The 26,289-nt window shown below is 44.0% G+C and overlaps 1 protein-coding gene across 2 annotated transcripts in view; it reads right to left on the bottom strand.

Moving 5' to 3' along the window:
- The window catches only part of LOC110985085 (uncharacterized), a 35,962-nt gene that overhangs the window by 5,064 nt on the left and 4,609 nt on the right, over positions 1-26,289 (bottom strand). The window contains exons 4-25 of one of the 2 annotated variants that reach the window (XM_087145090.1): positions 25,492-25,614; positions 24,556-24,735; positions 23,621-23,797; positions 22,854-23,000; positions 21,665-21,895; positions 20,154-20,283; positions 18,948-19,157; positions 16,677-16,874; positions 14,763-14,966; positions 13,205-13,378; positions 12,597-12,774; positions 11,509-11,752; positions 10,748-10,952; positions 8,385-8,610; positions 7,349-7,535; positions 6,241-6,340; positions 5,888-6,088; positions 5,100-5,219; positions 4,041-4,187; positions 2,226-2,307; positions 1,155-1,187; positions 105-228 (exon numbers count right to left, since the gene is read on the bottom strand). In XM_087145090.1, the coding sequence (XP_087001216.1) occupies positions 105-228; positions 1,155-1,187; positions 2,226-2,307; positions 4,041-4,187; positions 5,100-5,219; positions 5,888-6,088; positions 6,241-6,340; positions 7,349-7,535; positions 8,385-8,610; positions 10,748-10,952; positions 11,509-11,752; positions 12,597-12,774; positions 13,205-13,378; positions 14,763-14,966; positions 16,677-16,874; positions 18,948-19,157; positions 20,154-20,283; positions 21,665-21,895; positions 22,854-23,000; positions 23,621-23,797; positions 24,556-24,735; positions 25,492-25,614 (3,621 nt within the window). Of the gene's footprint in view, positions 1-104; positions 229-1,154; positions 1,188-2,225; positions 2,461-4,040; positions 4,188-5,099; positions 5,220-5,887; positions 6,089-6,240; positions 6,341-7,348; positions 7,536-8,384; positions 8,611-10,747; positions 10,953-11,508; positions 11,753-12,596; positions 12,775-13,204; positions 13,379-14,762; positions 14,967-16,676; positions 16,875-18,947; positions 19,158-20,153; positions 20,284-21,664; positions 21,896-22,853; positions 23,001-23,620; positions 23,798-24,555; positions 24,736-25,491; positions 25,615-26,289 lie in introns of both variants that reach the window. The other variant, XM_087145089.1, reaches the window with a different exon arrangement.

Genomic DNA, 26,289 nt, shown 5'->3' with positions numbered 1-26,289 from the left:
GCACAAGCCCATGTACTTGGTTTCACTCCAATTCTATTTGGCCTAAGAATACACTCACATAAGACGACTGCTTAGGATGTAAACCTCCGAAGGTCGGAACTCACCCAGATGGACGTGCTGCACTTGCTGTAGCTGCTCAGGTTCAAGGCCTCTCTCCCTCCGGCAGTCCTGGGCGCTTGAAGTGTCGGGGTGCTGGTGGCAGACCGTAATCCTGGAGTCTTGACGTAGCTGCGTTGAGACGGTCAAGAGAAGTGTGGGGTAAATGAACGCTGCCCACCTGACTGAACATGGGAGATGTTTGTAACTCAGAAATACAAACGACTGCGTACATGACATGCTAACTTTGAGAAGGACGAGCAGAGGTTTGTTTAAAAATGGTATATTTAAGTTTTTTGTCACTTTTTCTCCTTTATTAGTACTGAATACATTGTGGCCGTTGGTGAGTTTGAAAAACACCGGAAAACTGCTGGGTTTTTTTCTCATCATGAAAAAGCCGTAGGAGGATGATCCAATAACCCATCCATCTGGTCAAATGGGGAAGGGGGGAACACATGTGATGTGATCTGTAAAACCCTTCAAATGGACGTGAGCTCTGCCATTTTTGATGCATATCAACTTCAAATTGATCTGGACACTGTCCTGTTTTCAAAACTGTTTAATTAGTGATTCTAGGCAACCTAGATTCATGTTGTAGACAATATAGAATCATAAATGGAATAGATCTGAAAACAAGAGCGTGTCCATATTAATTGGAAGTTTATATGACAAAGCTCACCATGTGCAGGGTTTTCACAGATCACATCACATTATACCCTCTACCTGCATTTAATATGAATCTGTGTACAATGTTACCCCAGTAGTTTGTTTAGATCAAATCAAAATAAATATTCTCCTCTGTCACATGATTGTGAGCAGTGTTGGAGTCGAGTCCATCACAAGACCTTTCTCAAGTCCTTCACAAGTCCATCACAAGTCACTTCATAAGACCTGTCTTATTAGTACTGTTCAAGGATGCACAATGACGAAAGAATATCTATGTCACAGTTCAGTTGAATAGCTTGAGGATTGGCTTAAGACTGAATGACTTGTGATGGACTTGTGGTGGACTTACAAGGACTTGATTGTAAAAGGTGTTATGAATGACGGCAACTTACTCATGCATTCCTAGTGCTCTGCTCCTGTAGGGACTGTATGCAAGAACCAAGAAGATCAGTTAAATGCTGTAGTGTATTTTTAATTACCCCCAACACCCTGCTTGAAACCCTGAAATGACACCGAACACTGAGAAGCCTGACCGGTGTATAAACCCAATCCAATAGGTCAACCATCCCGCTAGGCCAAACAGAAATTTCACCCTAGTTCCACAACAACTCTTAACCCAGGCCTAGTAGCCGCCAAACCTTCCATTTCTTCCTCTATTGCGTGGTTGATATTGAAGAACCAAGTACTTCTCAACAGAAACTTTCACAAAGATTTCACAAAAGTTTATGAAACATTGACACCTTCAAAAATCCAAATCAATATCTTTCCCTTTCGGGATATAAAATGGAATGTGATAAGAAGTCTTAAAAAAAAAATGATAATGCTTAGGAATAATGAGGAATGCGTTACACTTATAATGCAATTAAAATAGAGGCCTTGACAACATAAATCCCTTCACAAGGCCAGTCATAAGTCCCTTCACAAGGCCAGTCATGAGTCCCTTCACAAGGCCAGTCATGAGTCCCTTCACAAGGCCAGTCATGAGTCCCTTCACAAGGCCAGTCATGAGTCCCTTTACAAGGCCAGTCATAAGTAACAAGGTGAACAATGACAAAAGAATGCTGTTGCCACAGCCCATTTGAATACTTGTAAACTGGTTTGAGACTAAATGACTTGTAATGGGCTTACAGGGACTTGTGACGGACTTGAATACAGCACTACTTGACAAAATTTGAAGCCAGCAAGAGAGTTGAACAAGCATAATACACGGATGGCGCGAGGTTATTTGGACAATAAACACAAATACTGCTAACACGACCTCCATAACTAATAAGTTCAAGATGTACTCACAGGACATAGTTACACCCCTAGGGGTAAAGTATCCTTGCACCAAATACATCCTAATAGAACCATGGTATTCCTAAAGGTCTTTTCTGCACCAATATATATAATAAACTTCTGGGACTGTTTTTCTTGTGTATTTGTTCCTCTGATGAGGCATATCTTTTGCCAGACTTTCTCACCTTTTCGGATCTACCTCCTTCAAGGGAGAGTGGCCTTTCTCTGGCGATGTCTTCATCCCAGCATGGACATCATCCCGTCCCCCTGGGGAGGCGGAAGCACGACCCGAGGATGAGGCGCGCAGTGCGGCCTGCCACGGGGGCAGGTGAGTAGGGGTAGCGGGCGGGCGCTGAGGTAGATGGGCGGAATGATCAGATGGGGTGGAGTGGTTGCGGGGTGCGAATGCAGATGTGATGCCTGGGTGAAGCGAGTGGGAAAAAGTGGACGAAAGCTAAGCCAAAGAATGGATGGTTTGCCACTGTACCGTGGAAACTCATCTCTTTCATGACTTGGTGGTTCTGAGAGGAACCAGTTGTCAGAACCAAAGGACTCACAACCACACAACTCGCACATGAGGTTAGCTTCCATGATATAACCTCAAAACTTCCATACTTGGTTCATGTCCTCCCTGTAAGCCAACAAGTCTCATTACAAGCCAGTCCATTACCAAATCCAAACTGGGGTGTACCTTATATGCACCCCACCATTTCCAAATTTATTTTTCTCAAGGAAACGCCTGTTCTTTAGACCGGTTTCTCCTGCTCTCAAATGATTGCTTACGCTCTAACAACAGATATTTTCACCGATATGAGAAGAAAAAAAATGTTCCCCTTGTGTGTTCAGATTGCACCTCTACTTCAGACAGCTCCCCCCCCCATAAATGCTGGGTGCCCCGTTTTTCTGTCAGTGCTAGATCAGCCACAGCAAGCACAACCAACTGAACGCAGATATCGTTCTGGTAAATATATGATCGCCCACGAGAATGTCTGCATTTGAGAAAGGCATGGCACAAGATGGATGTTTGATACATGATCAGCATAACAAGTAAGCAAGAGTGGCATGGAAGCACCATATCCTATCTATGTAACTTCTATCACCCCTGATAATGATCTGATTTCTATATTTTCATCAAAGTAAACAACAAGTGGGAAACTAGAATCGCTAGATTTTTTCACACTGCATCTGACACTCGAATGTTTGGACAAGTTGGGAGAAGACCAACTTGGCATAACAGCTCATCATGGTATGCTACATCAGACATCGTGGACTGAATGGTGTTCTCGCTCATTTCCAGTGGGTTGGACATGGTCAGTATGCTAGTTATTGGGATTTTCTTGTTCATGAATTATGCCTTCTCACAAAGCTTCTCCATTTTTGTGTCTGAAGTAGTTCAACAAGTCAATTACAAGAAAAAAAAGAAAGTGCCAAACGGCAGGGTGATATACACACGCAACATGCCAGTGGCTGACAACTCGCCTCTTTGAGGTATTAACACCAATACTTGTGTACAACAGCCTTTGTGGGCGTGAAGGGCCACAAGTGTGCCTACTGCACACGAATGCAAATGAAGGTTATGAAGGCATGCAAATGAAGGGTATATGCAATAGGATACATTCAATGGTTACCATTGAATGTACTGAATACCTGACTACCAACCAATGAGAAGACGGAGATTTATTTGGGTATTGTACAATCAAATATGACTCAGTGCACTAATCCAGGAACTGCTCTTATTCTTTGATGCACCAAAAACAACATTAGATGAGGCTGTGTCAAAATTGCTTACCTGCGGCTTAAAATTATGCATGAGTCTATGGTTGTGGCTGCAACCATTTCATAGAGTTGTGCATCATTTCAAGCCATAGCCGAGTATTCAAGCATTGCTTAACCAGCAGCTGGGATCTACGGCCCTTGAATGCATCCGCAAATCACTGGGAGCGGATTTTGATGGATGCGGATACGAAAAAAAGTTTCCCGGCAATTCTCTGATTGCCTACCTTGCCTGGGTAGAGTGTGTAAGAGGCTCAGCTGGTGAAGCGACAGGCCAGACGTGTCCAGTGGTCTTGACTCATCGTGTGCCGCTCCAGAGAGGGGCACGCTGGACGCGGGGAGATTGCTGTTGCACTTCAGTGCACTGGTCACGTCTACGGGGGTGGGGAAACAACGGGAAAAGCATCCAAATGAACAGGACACACGAGGAAGCCCACGCAGTATAAAGATGGAGCAGACTTTTACACCATCCACAATGGTTATTTGGTGCATTTCTTCCTTTCGATACCTGGAACAATTCATTACTTTCAACAAAATAAACATGAACGAGAAGAAGTTGTGTTGGTATTCAAGGTTTTGAGGAAAAATGACATTGTCATCAAGCAAAGTCAAGAAACCATTTGGGGTATATAAATGAGTTATCACACATGAAAATTCACAAGTTTTACTTTTGATACACATTGAGACGTCGACTGCCGCGCATCGTTTCACAGGATGATCCCATTTGCCAAGTGCTGTACCCATGCGCACATTTTTAATAGGTACCTTTCACGCGTCTATTTAAACACGAGCATTTTACAGTATGTATGCTCTCACCACTGCCAGCAGCGCAATTGTTGTGTTCTTGGTGATCTCAGTATATTCAAATTACCGGGAAGGGGCAAGGCAATTTCTCATTTGCAAAGGGCAAAGGGCACTTGCCTTAAAAAATCAACTTGTCTACGGGGACATTTCAATTGGCACTGACGCAAAAACTGGGGGGTATCAAAGCAATTGCCTCTGATGCCTCCGTGAAGTTCCTGCCCTGCATTTCCTATGAGTGCACGCGTAGACGCAGAATCCGGTACACCTGTTACAACAAGTGTACTCGTAATTGGTACTCAATGTGTTGAAAGCCACATGCACATATGGCACAAGGAACGGGACGAATAATAATCGAAAGTAAATGTCTTGGTACAAAGTATGGACTCTTAAGTTGTCTGATTATCCGGGCAACTGATGTTGTAGTCTTTTCAGGTATGCGCAGCTGTGACGACTTCAAGCCGAGTTTGACCAGACTTACTTACCTTTGACAACAGACGACCTGACTTCGGGATTGTTCTGTAAGCTGTTTATGACAGCCTTGGCATAACAAGCCCACTCCCTCTTGATGTTTGCCCGGACCTCCCTCGACACCAGCTGACCATCTGCAAACCAGCAAAACTCAACATTCGTCACACTGCAGAACAAAACTTAACTCATTCTGGAAGTACACTGAACGTGTCAACTGTGCAGAAAACTAAATTGATTCCCTTCAGATGTCCAGAGGTCTACACAGGATGCTGAACAAGAAGCTTACGTCGTGTCTGTGTTATTTGTAGGCCAGCTAACTCAAAACTTGACTTTGCCACAACACACTCATATCATAAGGGATGGGTCACAAATAAACACCACAGCATCTTGGCCAACTTCCTGAAATGCAGTTAAATATATTACTCTAGTCCTGGGCATCTCCTGTTTGGGGGACATATGCATTCCTGATATTAGCAAGGAGAATATCTGTGGGTGGTTTTTTCAAACCCTTGGTGTAGAATGTGGGTGTTTTCTTCATACTCTGAAGTTCATGAACACAGTCCCAAGCTATGAAAAATCTGCTACCCCCCAAAAAACCAATTTGACTCATTGAGGCTGACTCTTTCCAAGAGCAAGTTGAGGTTTCAAAAAGGGATCTGAGAGCCTGAGATGAAGCCAAAGATAGGGACAAAGCTGAAATTTGAAAACTGGCAACTGACAAGATGTTTTCTTGACCTTCATATTTTTACCACAAACCTGAGTCAACAGAAAGAAGAAAAAAACTACCAAGAAAAAAAATCACCTGCTATGCTCCTGGCTTGCATAACGGCTGCCGGGGTCAGCCGACACAGGGCGTCCACAGCCGCAAACGCGCCGGACTTCAGCGGTCCAGCCTGGGTGGGCTTCAGGGCCTGGGCACAAGCTTGCCTGACCCCCGACACGGCCGAACTGAGGCCATCCGACTGAGACTGAAACTCCTCCAGCAGCTCCTGCCTTGACGGACCTGTGGCATCATAGACGAGAGGTTATCAGCCATAATTCCCCTTGTTTGTTTTTCAACATCCTTTAGCTATTGATGAAAAAAAATCTACGTTGAACACACTGTGTTATTTCGGTCTCTTACCAGTGAAACTTATGAAAAGCCGTTCAACAAACCTGAAGCTTGGCTGACTGCCAGTGCTGCCCCACTTAGTCTGTCCAGGGGTGTGGCCATGTCCCCCGCAAGGCGGTCAATGTGAGTTGAAAGCAGATGAGCCTGTGTGAAGAACAGCGTGCAAAAGGTAATGCAAACGAAATGGTAAATATGGATGCTAAAGTAGTCTTGTTTTAGAAGTAACAGTATGAAGATCGGTGACCAAAACGTACCCCTTTCTAGCTGCGGAATCATTGGCAATGTAAGATCTAGCTTCCCTATTCTGTATTCGTGCCTACAGATTTGCTTTTGTTTCAAGTCTTAACAATCTACCAGTTACAAGAATACTTGTATCTTTTTATTCCCTACCAGTTCCTCTTTATTTTCGTAGTCATCCGCAGCATTGGTTGCATTACAATATCCATAAAACTTAAAGTGACCTCAAAAAAGTAAACTTGGCCCCGAGCCCGGGCAGCCCAGGAAATGGCTGAGAATATTTCTATTCCTGCCAGGACAGGATTCTGGTCCATTGCTGGTTGCTCTTACGGGCTTCGCTAGACCATTTTCAATGGGGGGGGGGCTACATGAAATTTGCCAATTTGCCGATTTCCTAGCCCAACACCTACATGACTTTTTTTTATTTTGCCGACAAAGTAAGATTTTGCCGACAAAACTAACCAATGGGGGGTCTGGCACCCGCCTCTAGCGATGCCCGTAGTTGCTCCCTGGGCAAAGTTGAGTTCATAATTGATGAAAAAGCAAATATTTACATAATTCTGTGATGCCAGATCAAATAATCGTACTGACAAAGTTGCTTAGGGGGGATGCATTTCAGCTTGAGTGAATTTTGCTGCAAGTTATTCGTGATGTCAAATTAGTCCAGCACAAAGCTGGAGTATGAACCGGCCTTATTGCTAGTACCTATTTCTACTACTAAATTGGGAGGGGCAAATAGAGGTAAAGTGGCCTACCCAAGGACACAGCATATAGCCAACAAGTGCAGACAAACCCCTGACCCTTTGATCTAAGGTTACAAACCCTAACAACACTACGAGACACTCTCCACTTCAGAGGAGTAACTTGGAAATAGAAGAAATCTTGGCCCCATCATCCATCCTCTGAACCTTTTACCTTTGCGGCCCACTCTCTCTGTAGCAGTGCGACCCTCTGCCGATTCCCGTTCCGCTGCTCTGGCGAGACCCCCTCGGTGCCTGCTCGGGAGCAGCTGAAGGCAGCCTCAGTGAGGAGCTTGCTGAGTTTGTCCAGGGAATTCCTGGCTTCAAGTAGGCCGTCGGGTAAAGTCGAGTCGGCATAGCTCCTGAGAAAGTGACAGAGACATGGGGGGAGGGAATTGTTTGGTAATTTTGTTTCAATAATTAGTTTGCAATAAAAACTGCAAGAGATCTTTGTTTTGAAGTGTTGACTCGGTTTACTGTTCTGATGAAAATGGGCATCATGTAGGGGAAAATTTTTCACACTGATACTGTCGACAATCTTTTCAAGGCTTTTAACTCAAAATAGGCTCTGGCAACTTGCAAATCATTTCACTTAGGCTGTGTCATATTGATGGAAATCCAAGGAACTAAATGTGTGGTTCTTGGGTCTCCCATGTTTCTTGTGAGGGTTAAAGAAACATAGTAACAGACTATTTGTCAAAATACAGATTTGTAAGATTTGAAGCTTTGCATGGTGGAAGTACATAGGATGTAGGTTTGCGGGTACACCATGTAATATTCTCTTTTGGGAAGATGGGGAGGTGTGGTTCTGAGAAGAACCGGTGAGTGTTTAACTCGACGTTTCGGCCAGTATGCTGTGGCCGTCCTCAGGAGAAGGTGTTGCTGAATCGAGTGGATGCCGTGTAATAAAGGTTGTCTGGAGTCGGTGGAGGGTGATGTGGCTTCGTGGCTTGCTGAGGGTGCACAACACCCACCTCTTCCCAAAAACCACACCTCTTCCCAAAACCACACCTCTTCCCAAAAGAACCACACCTCTTCCCAAAAGAGATTATTACATGGTGTACCCGCAAACCTACATCCTAAAATACAGATTTGTCAAAATTTCACAGGTTGTACTGCACCTCAACTTGTTGAGCAGGCAGGCTTTCTGAAAAGTTGAATCAACAATTCTGTGAGACCACTTTCATATTGAAATCCTATCTTATGCTTACCTTAGTAAGCTATCAGTCATGTGAGCCATCTGCACTGTGTAGTCTTCCAGATTCTGCACCTGCTCGGTGACCTCACTGTGACTTCCCTCCACGGCAACCGTGGTTATAAAGCTGGCCACTCCACCGGGTTTCATATTGCAGCCATCAATGATGGATATGATTTCTAGCTGTTTGATGGACCAGTCCAGCCACCGGCGCTCAATCAGATCCTGGAGCAGGGGCTCATCTGGAGGACAAGGACAATCATTTCGGAAAAAAAACAGGATCAGCCTTTGGAATTTGTCAACTCGGCTTCACCTGACTCGGACCGGACAGCCGACCCCGGCAAGCTCGGTGGTCGAGTGGTTAAGATGTCTGCACTAGTAAGCAGGAGGTCGTGGGTTCGAGTCCCACCCGAGTAAGCTTGTGACTATTTTTGGCAAACTCTCGGACAAGCACTGAGCATACAGTGTTTATTAATATATACGTTGGGTAAGGGAAAAACCTTATATAAATTAACATCTCCCCAACGCAAAAAAAAAAAAAAAAAAAAAAGTCTTGAAAATCGGTGGACCATGACAGAAGTATGGCTGACATACCGGTACGGCCCACTTTGGGGGCTCTCATTCCACCCTAATGATCAACATTCTATACCTACCGCACTACCTCAAAAATTCCCCACTAACTGTGTACGCACAGAATTCTTAGTTCTACAGGAGTCACAAGTGCACAAAACTCAAAGTGTTTTGCTAATCCATAAAATAAGCCAACCGTAAGTGCAGAATTTTACACTTTAGTCTTATGGCGTTAACAGTAGGAAGAGCCAGGGGTTCCCCTGGGGTACTGATATGTTTGAGGTGGTCCAACAAATTTTGCCAAAATTCTGGCATCTAAACCAATAGTGAGTATTTTCAAAAAGGCCTAAAATAAATTCTATATACATGTAGTGTGAGAGAATGGTTACTCTAAATTTCCTCTTAGGATGAATCGATCTTGTATTCTGTGTCCCGTAACACCATTCTCAACAATTCAAAACTGATTTATTTCCAAATATCTAAATTATTTTGCCTTTTCCTTCCATCTGTCTATTTTGAGTGTGAGGTGGTAAAATTCATCAGAAAAGCCTGAGTCAAAGCCTGGTCACTGAAATCAGTGAGGTGGGCCACCTCACAATTGAATAGGCAGGGGAAACCCTGGGAAGAGCTACAAGATGTTGCCCAGGAAGGGCATTTGCTAAGCGCAGACAATATTTGCTCAGCAAGAACACGTTACCAGCCAGAGGTGTCACGGTACATGTATGTGCAGTGTTTTTGACTGGCATCCTCCTAATTTTGAAGCAGCGCATGCAAAGCTCTGTGCACTTGGGTCCAGAAGACAAATGCCACCTTTCTCCAAGCAACTGTGCATGGGCACGTCTGATCTGTACACAGTCGAGTGGAAACTGACTGCATGCCGGTGTCCTCTGTGCCGCATGCGCATAAACTGGTACCCAGAGTGCACAACACAAAACGGAGCAGGTTTTCCTATCCTCAGTGTCAGTCTATGGTTCACGTTGGTAAGTGCCTCTACTTAGACTATGAGAGGGTGTCATACGGGAACGACATTAAGAAACATAATGCCCTCTCCTTGATGGCACAGTAGAACATGACACTGTGTGCACACGGTGTGTCCCTTTCAAACACAAAGTGCTTTCTACTTTCTCCAGAGACAGAGAGAGTCAGTATTGGTCTTCTTAAAAGCTGTTTCATTCTGCTGTGGTCAAAGCACATGGAAAGCATCTGCGCCATTCCAGATTGCATGCAGGTTGGAGCCGCTTGCCAATTCTAGCTTTATTATGACACTCTGTCTTGGAAGATATGGATTGCGTTACACTGTAGCCATTATGAGTTATCACACGAGTGCGAGTGGAACACAGAATAACATAGCACGTCTGTGTCCCATATGCCACGAGAAGAAAGGCCGATGTGACGCACTACATTTCATAGTCTGTGTTCCATGAGCGCGAGCGTGACAATGAATTTATCTATAAAGTAACTTGATTTGCTATATAAGATGTTATAGGGGCCTATGCACACAAATACACCACCTTTGCCAGAGTATTGCATGGATTTACAATAGCACAGGATTTGACATGAATCGTGCAATAGTGTTATATGTCACAGTTTGTTGCCATGGATCGACCCTGATCGGAATGGAGAATTCAAGTTTGAGGAAGATAAGAGCAACTAATGCATTACAAATGCCTCTCTGGAATACTTCTTTTGCCAGAAACGGAACTTCCACAAAGCTGTTCAAGCCATGCTTAAGTTTAACAGGAGCATATAGTGTTCGATATGTCCAAGACATATCTGTTGAGCACAGGACCTTGTAAGTTTGTAGTTTACCTGGGTTGATGACTGCCTCATTGGCTGCACTGATCAGGCTGTGGGTCAGCCTCGACCAATGGGATGCTTGCTTCTGCAGAAGCTGGACCTGACTTGAAGAGTCGGCCATTTTGGAATCGTTGAGAGCAACAAGAGCTTGAGATGCTTCAACGATAGTCTGGACCAAGCAGTGAACACTTTGGAGGTGCAAATTCAAATTATCGATCTGCACCAAGGGAGAAAAAGTAGTACTAGTCGTTCCTGTTATTTAATCAAAAATGTAGGAAGCAAAACAGGTTGAGAAGCAGAACTTTGAACACCTTCAAAATGAGATATTACCCAAATATGCATACAGTACACCAGTTGGGTCCCAAGTTAAAAATGTATTCTATTATTCTAACCCTAATCTCTTCAAAACGACAACACTTTTATGTTTCCTAGAGCTCATCATGGCAGAAAGTTAGCATATATCCTTTACACGAAGTACACTTAATGGTAATAACATCAAATACAGTATGAAGAACATCAGCAGAGCTGATCAGAGTTTTCAGCTGGCACAGGTCATGACCAAATGAGTGAGAGGGAAGATGTGTTCTCTTAATAAGTTCCATTTGACGACTCGCTTCTAGGACATTTTCTGAGAGACAAGAATTCACAGATTGTAAGAAGGGGACAATTCTTGACTGGCCTTCTACTTTTCAGGAAGCACAAAGAAAGGAAATGAAAAGGTATATCTGTACAGCAAATATCTTTCTCAGAGGCAATATTTAAGAATGGCTGACCGCTCTGGGGACATTATCCGTTTCGCCTCGTAATGACTCTTCCATCAGCTCGTTGCCAGGCAAGCCCCAACAGCCAATAACTTCCACGAGGCCAGTGCGTAGGTCAGTGACTAGCGATGTCCAGGTTTCAGCCAGGAGATGAACCTCTGCCCTTGCCGAGTCCGTGCCCGTCGTGGAGGCTCTGGCCTGCCTGACCAGCTGCGAGGTGTGGGAGATGAGCTGAAGTGCCTGGGACTCCAATCGTCTGCAGATCGTGGGGCAAACAAGAGATGAGTACATGAAATAGACTGCACAAATAGCCTTCTCCAGATACAGAAAGTTCATTCTGTGCAGTTGACAAAATGGACGACAGCTCGGTGTTTAAAATGTTCAGGCTTGAACAAAAAAGGACCACAGATTATTAGGATTGAATGGAAGCAGCCTTGTCAAGACATTGGTGAATTTTAAAACACATGACACCCAAAAAATTCAACAAAGAAAACTTGTTGCAAATTATTTTTACGATTGAACGGGCCACATTTTTATTCGGTTAGCAGTCATCTCAAGATTCGTCCGGGACAAGTTCCGGACAGGTTGCAGACATTGTGCGGGGCTTAAGTTGCGGAATTAATAACCATCTTGTTCACAATATTCCAGCTACATGTGTGAAGCAATTAGTTGGCTTATACATAATGTCCCCCTTCTGGGGTTTTGAGCAAGGCTGAGCGCTCGAGGACACGCTGTGTGTCTACCGTACTGGCAGTAAACACTGATGCAGTACAATTTATATGGGGCCACCTGCTGTGTGCACTGAGGCCAAATACAAACAGCCACTCACTTGCCTAGGACAAATGCAGGGCTTCCTGTGGATGAAGTCATTGTTGCCATGCACAACTTGCGCGGACAAGTTTGAGATGGTTCGTTAGCGAGGTAAGGAGTGTTTTATTTGGCATGTTGGGTAAGCAAGGTCAAAGACATCTTACACCAGTAAATACAAGAGTTAAACCAGTTCATCATTTGAAGATGAAATGTAAGTCAATATGTGATAAATCGTGGTAACTCAATATGCAACCGCCGTATCTCCACAGCACACTTTCTCCCAGGCTTACCCTTTTGGCCGTGGGTCTTGCGTGCAATCTGTGGCCCTGGTGGCGAGACCAGCCAGAAAGGAGCTCTTGTTCTCGGCCTCCACGCACAGCTGGTCCACCCTCTTCCTGTCTGGGTCATGGGCAAAGAGAGCCCTCACTAGTCCGGCCATGGGGTAGGAGAGTCTTGCAGGCATCACCCCTGGAAGAGACAAGTTGACCATTTAAACTGAATGTGGGCCTGTTCTTCAGATAGGATATTCACCATTGGCTTTTGTTGAATTTCTATGATTTTGGGGTGAAGCAACTTGAAACTTTGAAATTCAATTGCCTTTTTTAAAATTACTTCAGAGATACTATACGTTGTGAGCTTAGAATGAGGCGCATCAACTAAGTTCTACTCAATAAATGCACATACTGTACGTCTGATTAGATAAGTTTGGAATTGGAAATTACAAAAGTGCCCAAAGTGATGCAAATTGATCTCCATGTACAAAACGAACAGGAGATTTACTGGAGTGTTTTTAGGGTTCAGAGACAAAGTTTTCCCACATTTTCTCCACTTTTCTCATTTAGTACCGCTATCACCTCAACATGTAGCCCTGTTTATGGGTACAATCGTACTTCATCACCTTTCTTCTGAGCACTCGAGGAACTCTTGGACAAATGAAGTCCTGTCAAGCCATCCACGATGTCGATTGCTGGATCAGAGACTGACGCTCCTGCCGATGCCGGCAGTGGTTTGCTTAGGTAATCCACAGTGGGTAGGCAGAGCCCTGGAGCAACGGCACCATAATCTCCATAGTCTGGCAAATCCGGAACAAATATCAAATGCAGGTGACAAATAGTTTGTATGTTGATTTGACTAAAATCCATTAACCCTATCCGCCTCCAGCAGAAGCACCCCCTCATGGGTTGAAAAGAGCTGCATCGGTCAGGAGTGCATTTCCTAATCGTAAGGAACCAGCAAAGTTCAGTTCTGACCAAAAGAGCCTCCGTTGTCCAGCTTGAGGACCATTTCCAAAGCCTTTTTGCCAGGACCAAACTTTAGTCCTGCAAAATCCTCCACTACCGTCGGGTAAAAAGTGGATACAGATGAAATCCTCCCAAATCTACATCATTTCTTGAATTTATGCCTTGGATGGGTCACCACCACCTTAATCCTGCAAAACCCTCTGCCAATGGGAAATTTTGAGACGCTTGTGGCAGCTGGCAACAGGTCTCTTTCGACAGTATTGCGCATGCTCACAACTTCACATACATGCTCAGAACAATGCAAACTAGATTGACTCCTGGGCGATACCTGCCCTAAGATTCCATCAAGAGTCAGGGACTCACTACATAAGTAGCTACAGGTACCAGTTCCTGCCATTGTTAGTCTGATACTCAAGTACCCCATTCCAATGCACAGCCCTACCGCATATCTCTTGATACTGACTGCACAGCACATGCCCATATCACTGTGCACAAAGAAATGACAACTCCCTGGCTCCATTTTCTTTTGGCCTATCAAAGATGGCTCCCACAACATTTAGTGATGCTTTTCACTTCTATTATTAATATTCCCAATTTTCAACCTGTACCAAGCTGTAACTACATAATTTGGGGGCTAAAGATGTAAAAATTGTTTATTTGAATATTTCTGGCATGAACAGAAATAACTGAGTGCACATACACGAGCGAGTGCGAGTCCGGACGTTTTGAGATTTTGAGTCTTCCAGTGAAACTTCCTTCAGCACATGAACACATGTGGACCTCCAATGATGGCACCGACAGTGACATCCAATCCTCTGTCTCCCAAGCACTATCCAGTCAGTTGGCCTCTTTGTTTCCCAAAGATCTGGATCCTGATCAGTGATCCCAAAGCTGGTTTGCTGTATCTGTTCGGTGGGTTCTGGTGTCAGTGAACTGATGTTGAATCACTGATTGCGATTCACATCCGCATGAAACAAACAGGCCCAATACAAAGAGCCTCCATAAACTGGGCCTGTTTGTTTCATGTAAAACCAGATCCAGATCCGTGATCTGACGATGGTTCACTGACACCAGAAACTGCCTAATGGATAGAGCAAATCAGCTGTGGGATCACTGACTGGCGCTTTATCGGTATACATGTACATGTATCTATCAGTGATTCTACATCCATCCCCTTTTTACCCGTACATACATGTACAGTATACGTCAACCCACCTTCGGCTCTCTGTTTCTGCCTGCCGGTCAAACTGACTCTCAACGGGTCCAATAGATCCGGGTGGTCCCTGCCCAGGATCGCCCGGCCCACTCGGCGCACGCACTCCATCAGGTGCTGGCCTCGCTCGGCCAGCTGCTGGTGCGCCCTCTTGTGTTGGAAGTGGAAGAGGGCCTTCTGAGCGCCGTTCTTCACCAGGGTTGTTGCTGTGACAAAATGTTTACCGCACACTGACAATTTGTCAAAGGATTGTAAGCGTCCTTACAGCACATATGGGAGAATGGCATTTTCAAATGTGAATCAGGCTCTATTGACGAGTCTATCTTCCCTGAGCAGAAGCACCCCCTCATCGGTTCGTCAGAAGTCTTCATGTTGTTGGTAGCAATGCGACTGCAACGCTTGCATTTCCTAGTCATTCGTGAACCAGTGATGCGCAGTTGCAACCAAAGGAGCCCCTCCGTTGCTAGGAAAATTATGCTCTCTATTGGTCCAGCTCGGAGGCCCATAGCAACCAGATACAGAAGCCTTTACAGAGGTAGCACCGCACTTGCAGGTTGGTCATAGGTAAGCATTAATTGACCTAAATACATGCACGCCCAAGGTTTAAGGATGTGCCCTCTGAGTGTAGGGAAACCTCAGTAATGACATCTCGTCAGGCTACACTTGGTCTGCACACCTTTTCCCAGTATACATGTACTTTTTCCAGGTGTATTTCTGGAGTGCCAGAAATTTAACATGTGGGTAATTCCAGAAATCAGGGGTCCAAAAGTGTGACATTTTTGTGTCCCTGTTACATCTGACACAGAAATATCACCGGAATTGATTTCAAACTACCACCGTTTGTTTGGCAGGTAATTTGCACTAATTCATCACTCTTTGGAGATTAGAAAATGTGTTCTGAACTTACAAAATCATATGTCAGCAGTGACAGGGACACACACAAAAAATTGGACCCCTAATTACAGGAATTACCCATATCACAAATAAATTTGCGCCAAATTTTACAAGGCTTTATGCATTTATTTTTAAAGGATCCAGGAAATGAATTTTTCTTAGAATCACTTTTTGTGTATCTCTGTGCTCTTCTTCCATGTATGAAGACTGTTTGACATCTTTTTTGAGTTATGTGAACTGAACGGTGCACTTTTTGAAATATTAAAATTTGACCAAGCATTTCTGGACAGGTGAGGGGGCTTTTGCTTTGATGTAAATCCAGGAAGACATGGTTCATGTTGCATGTTTTTGTGTGAAAAGGATTTTTGCTGGATTATTGCCCTATACTTACACAGCAATAAATTGCCAAAGAAAATGAAATCTGCCATAGCAGTGGTTAAAAAAATTTAGAAATTTTCTGTGCACAAATCAGTGCAACATTGAAATTCAGTGCCTTGGATGACATCATAGTTCTGCACATGAATATGCAAATATGCATCAGCATAAAAACTAAAAAACATCAAAATATGGATTAAAATTGCAAAACAAAAATTTAAAATCAGGTTAAATGAAACCCAAAGATGCAATTTCAAAAGTTTTTAGTAAAATTTATAAAATACTACTATTTCCTGCTTCCTTTAAGCATAAGTCTGCGAATTCTTACAGCTTTCATTGAGGTGTCGATTTTTGAAGTGTGGACCACACATCAATCAATTAAAGAGGCTCCACTACGGTGCAAATAAGCACCTGTGGCAGTTTCAAGGAACTGCAAATGAACGAAAAAAAAAACTGAAAGCAACACCTGCCCTTATAATGTACATGTACATGTTGAAAAAGCTGGCCAAAAAGCTACCAGTTCATGCCTGGTAGTGCGAGGTGTTCTGTACTGCAAACGCAGGATTGTCCTGTAAAGAAAGAGCTTTTTGCTACACGCCCAAACACATCGTGTACATGTATGCAAGCTGTCTCTTTTGAGGTCTTACCTTTCTCCAGTTGGTCGATGTGGACCCTCAGGCCGTTGCGGAATACTGGATCCTCGCTCCTCTCCACCTGATTGGATGCCACGTGGGTGACCCTCTTGGCCCGACCCAGCAGGTTATTGGCCGCTTCCGACAGGAGGTCGCGGTCAGCGATGACCTCTGCCTGCCGACACTCCTCCAAGTCCTCCTCCATGTACATTTCTGTCAACGCACATGGACGGGCAGATTAGGACAAGCTTGAGCAATGACTGTACACACATGTAGTTATTATATCAGGTAATACCGCCCGAACGATGGATGCTTTGGACTGTCTAATCAACCATTTGGGACAAGCTCAAAATAACCGATTTCATAAAACAGTGCAGAGGGAACCATTCACATGAAAATCATTGTATGAGATTTTAATGACCATGTACATGTACACTGCGCAGCCACGCAGCCAACGGTGAAACGGAAGTAACGATGAGATTAAGAATAGGCCGACTAGGGTCATTTGAGTGTAACTGAACTGTTAACCCCTTGACGATGGGAATTTCTTCCTGAAAGTCAACTCCAAGAATTCCAGCCTTGTTTGGCCACGAAGGCCACCTGCCAAACTGCAAATTCTCAGTTTGTGGCCCTGCGTGCTCTGCATACTTTGAATTACACATTGAAAAGGCTGATTGTTCGGTGGCATGCGGCTCTACTCACGCTTCCACATTCCCATTGCCTCTTTTCAAAGTGGAGACTATTGTGAAGCTGGTGATTATGATGCAAAATCGGTCTTTTCATTTCTGGGCTACACACAGAGCCAGGGTATGCCTTCTTTCACCGTGTTTGCTCGAGCGTGGGCCGAGAATAATAGCTGAAAAGTGGGCTGGGGATCTCAATTTTTACAGCGGCTCTACCCGCGTCCCGGCGCGAAGGGGTTAAAAAGCATCTGACTACTGGTTGAACTATAGTTTGAGCCCGAAATTTCCCATCAAGAAGTGATTTCTATGGACATGTTTTTTTATAAAACCACCATGCTTGAACAGAAGAATTACAAAAATTAAGTCCAATTAGAACGCATGGAACATATTGATATCCCTGTATTTTCCACTGCACTCGTGATAAGAGAAAAAAGTGGTCACAGAAATTTTCTGTGGAGCTGCAAGTAGCCTTACAGAGTTCAATTAATCCAATGGGAACGGCACCGCACTGTAAAACTCCCACAACAATACTCTAAAATGCTCTGTGTGGAGAATAGTTCCCTGACCTCTTTGTGTATAGGTACATGTTCGCGCACACGTCGCTGTTCTTTGTGGCATGGCGATGTGGACATTTCCATCAAAGCGGTCTGTCTTCTGCCTCATGAACATCATGGCAGATTTAATTGAAACGTAAGTGTTCTGTACGAGTAAACCCAGATTTGGGTAGTGGGGAGGAGGTTGCAGGGGAAGGAAACTGAGGAAATCTTGATCATAAACCATAAAAGCAGCGTGGTAGCTAACTATTGCCAGTTTGTGGGGATACACTTTAGACACTGGAATGCACCGGAGTTTCACATAAAGGAATTTCAACAGGGAATCAAGTTTCCGCAAGGACACAGACGAGAAAGTCCAATGGGAACACAGCTTGAGACCACGTCTGCATTATTTGGCCATGGCTTGAAAATAATCGTCTGAGGAAGTCCAAGTAGCCACTAGCTGGCGACTTCAGTGCGCGCACATGCGCTTTTTTCCTGTCATCGCCAAGCAAATCAGGCAGGGCTTAATGCTTACTTTACATTACTTTGGGGAGTGAGGTTGGCATAGTGGTTCTTTCCTTGCCTTCCACCTCTGCGGCCTGGGTTCGATTCCCAGCTACCGATAGGTCCACACGTGAACTGGGTTTTCAGTCCCTATCTGATTCCATGGGTTCTACCCAGAATATTCCTCTGGGGTTTTCCTCCCACCTCTAAAACTGTAACTGCTTCTCACTGACTCCTCTCTACAGGTTTCTTTGGGATTATGTGCTACAGTACTAGGGCACACAGTTGAAGAGTCCTTGGTGTCATTACCAGAAATTAAAATAATAATACATGAGACTCTACGTGAAGACGAAGGTAACCAACGTCTATAGCAAGGATCTAGAATATGTGCCAAAATTAGCGAAGCCAAAAGAAATTGTTTATTTGAACCCCGACGAACAGTGAAGAATAAGAGGGTAAAGATCTTTTTAGAGGGCTTAACAGTTTCTCGGTCAAAAACACTGAGGTGAGACAATGGTCAAATCTTTACAGCTTCATCTATGAACCTGCAAGGTCGTCCTCACCTGACACTTCCAGGAATCTGTTTGCATCGATGAGGTCGTCCATGGCCTCCACCAACCGCTGCACCTCGCTCAGCCACTGGCGGCGGATCAGCTTCAGGTGGCGGACCGCCCCTTTGTCCAGGATGTCCTGACGCACCGCTAGGCACGCCGGGAAAACTTCAGGGTCCAGCCTCTCCAGCGAACCCACCACCTGGAACAAGCTGGAAGCTCCTACGGAAGGAAATCTTTGGGCTTAAAATTTCTTGTTTGAAGCTCCAACCGTGCTCAAAGCACATGCATTTAGCCACTTCGCGCCGGGTCCATTTATCCATGTTGATTCTGCTGGGCCGGGTGATTTTTCATTTTTTTCTGTTTTCAAAATTCTTTAAAATTCATAACTTCATTTACTAGACAGTTACACCAACACAAACGACTGTCTGGTGGCTACTCTAATCTGACAGACAACATCTATTGATGCCCAAGTATTTCAGCTGGGCCTGCTGCCTTGTAAAAAAACCCAGATTGTGCAATGCATTGTTACGTAATTTTTGTTTGGTTCCCGAAACTGGCACAGTACACTGCTGACGTCTTTTCAAAATGGGCCAGCGGTATTGTATCACTCATCACGGGAGTGCTTTGACCCCGGTGGTAATGCCACAAGCAGTGTTATAATCTTTCAAATAATGACGGATTTCCTCCACTATTGACAACTTAAAAAATGTTGGAAATTCCCAGCAGCTCGGTCTTTTGTTCCAAGAACGGTCTTTTGTTACAAGGCCCAGCTCTTTTGTCCGGTTTTGCACAGCCCTGCATGTGGTAAATAGAGAACAAACCTGAAACCGGTCCCCCCGCAGCAAGTGGTTAACAATGTTTCCAGAGCCAGCCCTCTGCGCAACTCTTTGCTGTTCACCATAGAAATTTGCTCAGTGAAACAATTGAATGACACCAGGTCACAAAGCATGAGTCTTTGGGCCAGTTTTTCCTAAACTCACTGTTGGTTTCAGTTTGCTTTATGAGCACAGTATCAAGTACTCTGGGATGCATCAGTTTTGGACATTAATGTCGAAGGTTCTTGACTTACAGTGTGCCAGATTCTTTGAACATAACATAGGCCTTCAACTCAAAAGCAGGTCTGGTGAGCTGTGACTCATTTGTTGAGTTACATCACAGATATATTCTAGAATAGAACTCAATTAAAATATTGTAGGAGGTAGATCATAAGCTCACTCTGTATATCTGTACAACTTGCTGAAGCAAAGCTACCGAGTTGGCACATTCTGTCTGTGTGTTCGTGGAACGTGTCCTCCAGAGGCTGCAAAATTCGGATGCAGTCTTTTTCCCGCAGCGGTCCCTTGTCCTATAATCAAGATAACAGAACCAGCAAAAGTTACCATTGAGTGCAGAGCAACAAAAAGACACTACCGATTACAAGGCCATGTACGTTATGAATATAGCCTTGTTCCTGCTTTCAGTGCAACAAAGCGATTGCCGTGAAAAGACTATCCTTCTACCACATGCCCTCTTGATATGGAAAATTTGGAGGATTTCACAAGATTAAGGAAGGTGGAGCTCAGCTTCCTCAGTCACATTGGGTTTGTGAAAGCTGTAGTGCCAAGAATATGCCTCAGGATTCCTGCATGTAGGATTTCAGGGGATTACGGCAGGCTTCTGGCAAGAATATCACAAGAGTAAAGATAAAATGTTAACGACTGGGTGTTCACCTGTCACTGATGCCTATGTTTACAAATCCTGTGTACTCGGCACTGACCAAAAGTTGGAGAAAAAATGAATAAGCTTTAACTCAGACATGATTCACACCCACAAAAATGCTGACAATGTTTTGAATATCACTCAACAGCTGAGCTTGCCTGGGTCGGCTGGCTGCTTTGAGTTACATGTAGATGAGCATTAGGTACCATGGGAAAGTATTTCATACGGTAATTTTAGTAAATGTGGAAACGATCGATCACGTTTATGTTGGGTGTTTCTAAATAAAGAGTTAGGGTTATATAAATAAATGGGATCTAGAGTGTTCAGGAAGGCTCCTGGTGAGAATGCCTGGAGAATGTAGAGCCACGATCACGTCAGCTTTGTAGAGATGAGAAAAGCCTAAATTTCAAATAGGATATCTGATGTGTAATTGAAGAAGCACAAATATGAACATGCAGGTTGGAAGTCCATGCACAGTGAATGGGATACAGATTTTTATAACACCTCTGCCACAGATTCTGCATTTTGGTTGGCTGAGAGCTAGTCGCATGATGTTCGGTGTTTTTGCCAACTTCCTGTGCACAGCTAAAAAAACTCTACCCAAAGCAAGCAAACTACTTCGCCCGTAGCAATCAGTGAACTATACACATAATCACTGACACTGTGTACAAATCCATACCGCTGTGCGTGTTGTGCACAGTCCTTAGTGTTAGCGCAGCACAGCTGGGGTTCAGAGATGGTCAAAAGGTACTGGTACGATTTCAACAAATTTATTGTTCAAAGAGATATATCTTTAATATGTATTTAGATCAAATTTATCACTAATCACTTCAATTAAGGAAGAATCTGTGTGGGAGATGTTACAAAACAACAATTGATTATTTAATCTCCTGGTGTGGTAACACTAGCCCAGCTTCCCTTGGTGATCAATGGAGCATTCATCTCGGCAAAGTATAATGCGTCATGGATCACTTTGGGAGACCAGTTCTACTACGCCACTCAAAGCAGTCGAAACTTCACAACCCTACCTTGAGTGCAGTCGTAGAAGCCTTCACCATCCTGTCTAGGGGCTCTACCGTCTCCACGAAGGCGTCCACTGTCTGTCCGATGAGGGCAAACTTCACCAGCTTCTCCAGGACCAACAGCTCTTTGGCCAGGCTCTCGCAGCTGGAGCCAAAGTCGGAGCGCAGCTGGCAGAAGTTCGGGTTGTCGCGGATCCCTTGCGACTGGTCCTGGATCAGTCCCCGCTGCTTCAAGATCTGGAAGTCACGGCGACATCACGGCTTTAAAATGATTTTATTTCTAGCACTATTTCATCAACTTGTGCTTGGGTGGCCTGGGATGTCAGTGCGTAAAAGCGCTCGCATCTCACCCCGCGGTCCTGGGTTCGATTCATGGCCTGAGCCACATGCGAGTAGAATTCTCTGTTGTTTCTCTCCAGTGTCAGGAGGCTTTTTCTCTAGCTTTCCTCCGTGCACACAAATCAACACTTCTTATCTCTGGATGTGCTCGGTGGGCAGATATGGGTCATTCGGCAACTACCTGAGGCACCTTTACATGCCTTCGGCACGACCATGTTGTAGTTTTTATCGTGCAGTATATTCACATGGAACTTGCGCTTGATGAATGATTACATAACGCAGCCCCGAAAATGCAACCCACACTCAAGGTTTTTCACCGGCATTGGTACACTTTTTTCAGTGCAATTTCTGTACGCACTTAAACCTGTAGTACTGTACCTATTCTCATTTGGAAAGCAGTGCTTAAACAAATCCCCAACATCATCAAATGTTGAAATGAACTCAACAGCACATTTGAAATGTAGTTGAGACAAACCAAAGAAGAGAGCACACTGTAACAACTAGGACGTCATAAAACTAAATCCTTGGAATTATGGTTTGGATTTAAACATTCATTTCAAGTGTTTCACTTGCAAAAATTACGCTGCCTTGCTTACTACATAATATTTCCATTAAATGCTGAATGAAAAATGTTTCAGTTATTTAATTTTATTAAATATTATCAAATCAATCAGAGATATTCGTTTGGAGGTGAAATCAGGTATACACTCTAAACAGAATATAAATTGGATGGACTGAAAAGGCAAAAATCTAGAGTACATTAAACCTTAGTAAGCCTGTCTGGGTAAAGGATCTGCTTTGCTGCAAAGCACAATACTGCATGCTCTATATCAGTTTATTGAGGCGTGATACAAACCTGTTTGCAAGAGGAAGTGATCTGCTCCCGTAGCTTCTCCCGGGAGAGAGATCCCACGGACATGCTGTGCCGGACGACGTCCGCCACGTGGCTGTAGAAATCGGCGTCCAGGGACGCGCGGTAGTTGGGTGACAGCAGCTGTAAAAGCTGGGACATAGAGAAAAATATGGGTCTGATGTCAGCCTACCAGATGAAGATTGTTGACAGATCTGGTGGACATGTTTTAAAACAGAATTGGTGGGTGTGACCGAGTAATTCAAAAGGCAGGTGAACAATAAGGAAAAATGAATGTTTTGGTAAGAATAAAATCAGATTATTGCCAATTTTGATTTCAATGGGCTTATTATTTCGGATAAAATGAGTTTGACACTGTATTGCTCGGCAACTGTAGCACTGGGTGGGAAACATCCCCTGCTGCATGCAGATGTCATGACATACATGTAGGGGACTGTGGTTTTCATAAAACTGCATTTGCACAGAGTTTCACAGATTTTTGGACAGGAAAACAGCTATGTGTTACACCAAATGGTGCAAAATACCATCTTCTCCAAAACTGACTCTTCCATTCAGTTTAAAGGGCTATGTATCTCTGTATCTTTGAAGTTCGTTACTTGTGATCGGAGGGTGTTGCACCTTCCCTCCCCCTGTGGCAAGGTAGGGGAAATAACACCCAATCCGCATGCCCTGGGACGGTTTTTTAACCTGGAGGGCCAGGGACATACCACTGCCTCGACCCAACTGTTGAGGAACTATGAGAGTTCAAAAACCTTGTCGAGCTTGGCGGCAAAGTGGCCCGGCTCCTCCTGGTGTGTCTTCTCTGCCGTCTCCTCTTCGAGGTCGCTCCGGTCTCCGGTGGCGGGGGCATCTTGCAGCTGACTTCCCATCAGTCCAATGATGTCCGAGATGGCAGCAGACACCTGGCTGATGACAAAGTCACGGCTTGCCTGCCAAAGAGGATGCAAGAGGAGACATGATGGAAATGAATGGAGCTAGCTTTCATGGATTCCTTACATGAACAAAAGTGGGCACCATGGCTTTAACCACAAGGATGAATTGTTATTGGGTTCAAAGACATAAAGGAGAAATCGTTTTAATAGTTGGAATGTGATGACATAATATTTTAAACACATTCAAAGACAGTTATAGAAATGAATAAATAGGGGAAATGTTAAGAATTAATGATATAAACAACTCGTGCATTGGCCAATTTTTTTTTCTGTTTTTCAGTGTTTCTTTGTGAAGTGACTTGAACTTAGGCAGACTTTGGCAAATTTCATTTTGTCCCCACAAGATAAACTACTTCACACAGACCATTTTGCTCGAAAGATTTTAAGGAAAATAAAACTGGATATGATTTTACAGAGTCTTCTCTATTATATGAGCCAGGTTTAACCTAGTGATGAAGGCTGGCCATACAGGGGAAATATGTAGATTCTGCGTGAATTACGCATTTCAGATGCACCAATGACAAGCGAGGGTCACCAATTTCATGAAAGCATTTTGGATTTGCGGTGTTTGGCAGATTTTCGATGTCCCTTGTCACGGCACTTCATTGAAAGTGCAATAGAAACTCAACCAAAATTTGGAGTTCATTGTGGTATCTGACCTTCCGTGACTCCCTGACTGTTGACTTCATGAAAACACAGGGTAATACAATCAGACATTGCACTCTCACATATTCGGAATGGGGTTGATGACGAACCTTGGCCTGGGCGTTGCTGTGGTACTTTACATGGGTCTGCATGGCCGTACTGAGCGTGGGCACTGCCTTGCGCAGGGTATCCATGGCAACAAGGATTCTCTCTTTCGTCTCAGGCTGGGTAAGGTCTTGCTGTCGTTGGTCACAGAGGCTGCTCAGTGTCATCACAGACTCGGTAAAAGCCTGGGATGGTGGGATAAAATGTACATTCACCCACTTGAACGTTGCTCCAGACTACATGGGCTATAAGGAGGTATCTCGGGACTCAAGTAGACTTGGACCATTCTGCTTGGATGTAGCCCATCCTACATACATGTATAATGTCGAGCTCACAGATTATGCATTATTATTTTCTCAGACGACGGACACTTCTGAAGTCATCTTTGGTTGCCCGTTTCATGACCACAGGCCATAGACATTTCCCATATCATGGTTTTGTCTCATGCTGGGACTTCAACTTGGCTCAGGGTAATTTAATTTAAGGCTTGCTTACTGGTTGAACCACTTAAAAGTTTTGAACCATTTTGCTTCTTACGAACACACAATTTCAGGTTTCTGTACTTTAATAGAAAGAAGTGACTCAGACACAGTTGAACCTGTAACTGAATCCATGGTTTGGAACTCTCAATAATTAAAGAGACTCAGGTTAACGATGGGTCTTTTCCTTTCAGGTTGGCTTAAACATCTAAGGCCTGCAAATGGTTAGAGGGCTGACACCAAAGTCAAATTTAGGGTTGAAGGTGAGGTACATGTATGAGAAATAGAATCAATGATGACCAGCCACGAGCAGGGTACCAATATCATCTGTACATGTATAAGTGAATGGTGGTAGCATCATTTGCAATCCAGTATGCGTTTTCATTCCAGACCATATCCGGTGAAAATCAAGATACCGGTATGCACGAATGAAATTCATGGAATGACCCAGCGTTATCCTACCTTGAAGGCAACCACCAGGGCCTTCATGGACTCCACGGACTGAACCAGGTGGAGTCTGTCCTGCACAAAGTGGGCGGCTTGGATGATCCGACGCACCTCGGCTCCATCCGACACGAGCAGAACCTGTCCAATGCCAGGGCAAACTGCACAGTATAAAGGCTGCTTCTCCACAGTGAATTTGCAATTACTGAATGCAGTTCTGTCAACAGGTGATGCCTCTCCCCCCCGAATGAATTATATTCATACGTGTGGGCGCGCTGTCATTTAATGTACGAATTAATATAAATGCAAATGAGTTTTGAATGGATTTTTGATTCAGAAATGCTCTCCTATTACAGAGTTTGAGACAGCTGCAGGAGAGCGACTTCAAATTCAAATGCATTGGTAACTTGTTGGATCTCCAGTTGAATGCATACATGTACATTTTAAAAAGCAGAAAGCAAAACAGTGTGGTGCATTCTTTGCGTCAAACATTACCAGAGGAAACAAACGCAACAAAACATTACCTGGTACAAATACTGAAGGATACAAAAACAAATGTGGGTTTTAGAATTTCACTGATTTGTCTCTTTTTTTGAACACACAATGTTTAAGCTTAACTGCTACATGTATATTACATCATTTGACATGTTGGAACCAAGAGAGTTAAAAACCAGGGATTAGGAAACACTTGCAAACATAGAAGCATACATACGCGCATATATTTGCTGTAATTGGACAGATTAGGGGTTCAGTAAGTCGTGACAGCAGTGTTTCACAGATAGAAATTTGTTGGTTATTACCATGAGTGAGAAAAGA

Source organism: Acanthaster planci, linkage group LG13 (assembly GCF_054643075.1).
Source record: "Acanthaster planci isolate LZ-2023a linkage group LG13, COTS_SCS, whole genome shotgun sequence".
In the NCBI taxonomy this organism is placed as follows: domain Eukaryota; kingdom Metazoa; phylum Echinodermata; class Asteroidea; order Valvatida; family Acanthasteridae; genus Acanthaster; species Acanthaster planci.
Note: the sequence above shows the minus strand (reverse complement) of the source record. Positions and strands in the feature narration are given on the sequence as shown.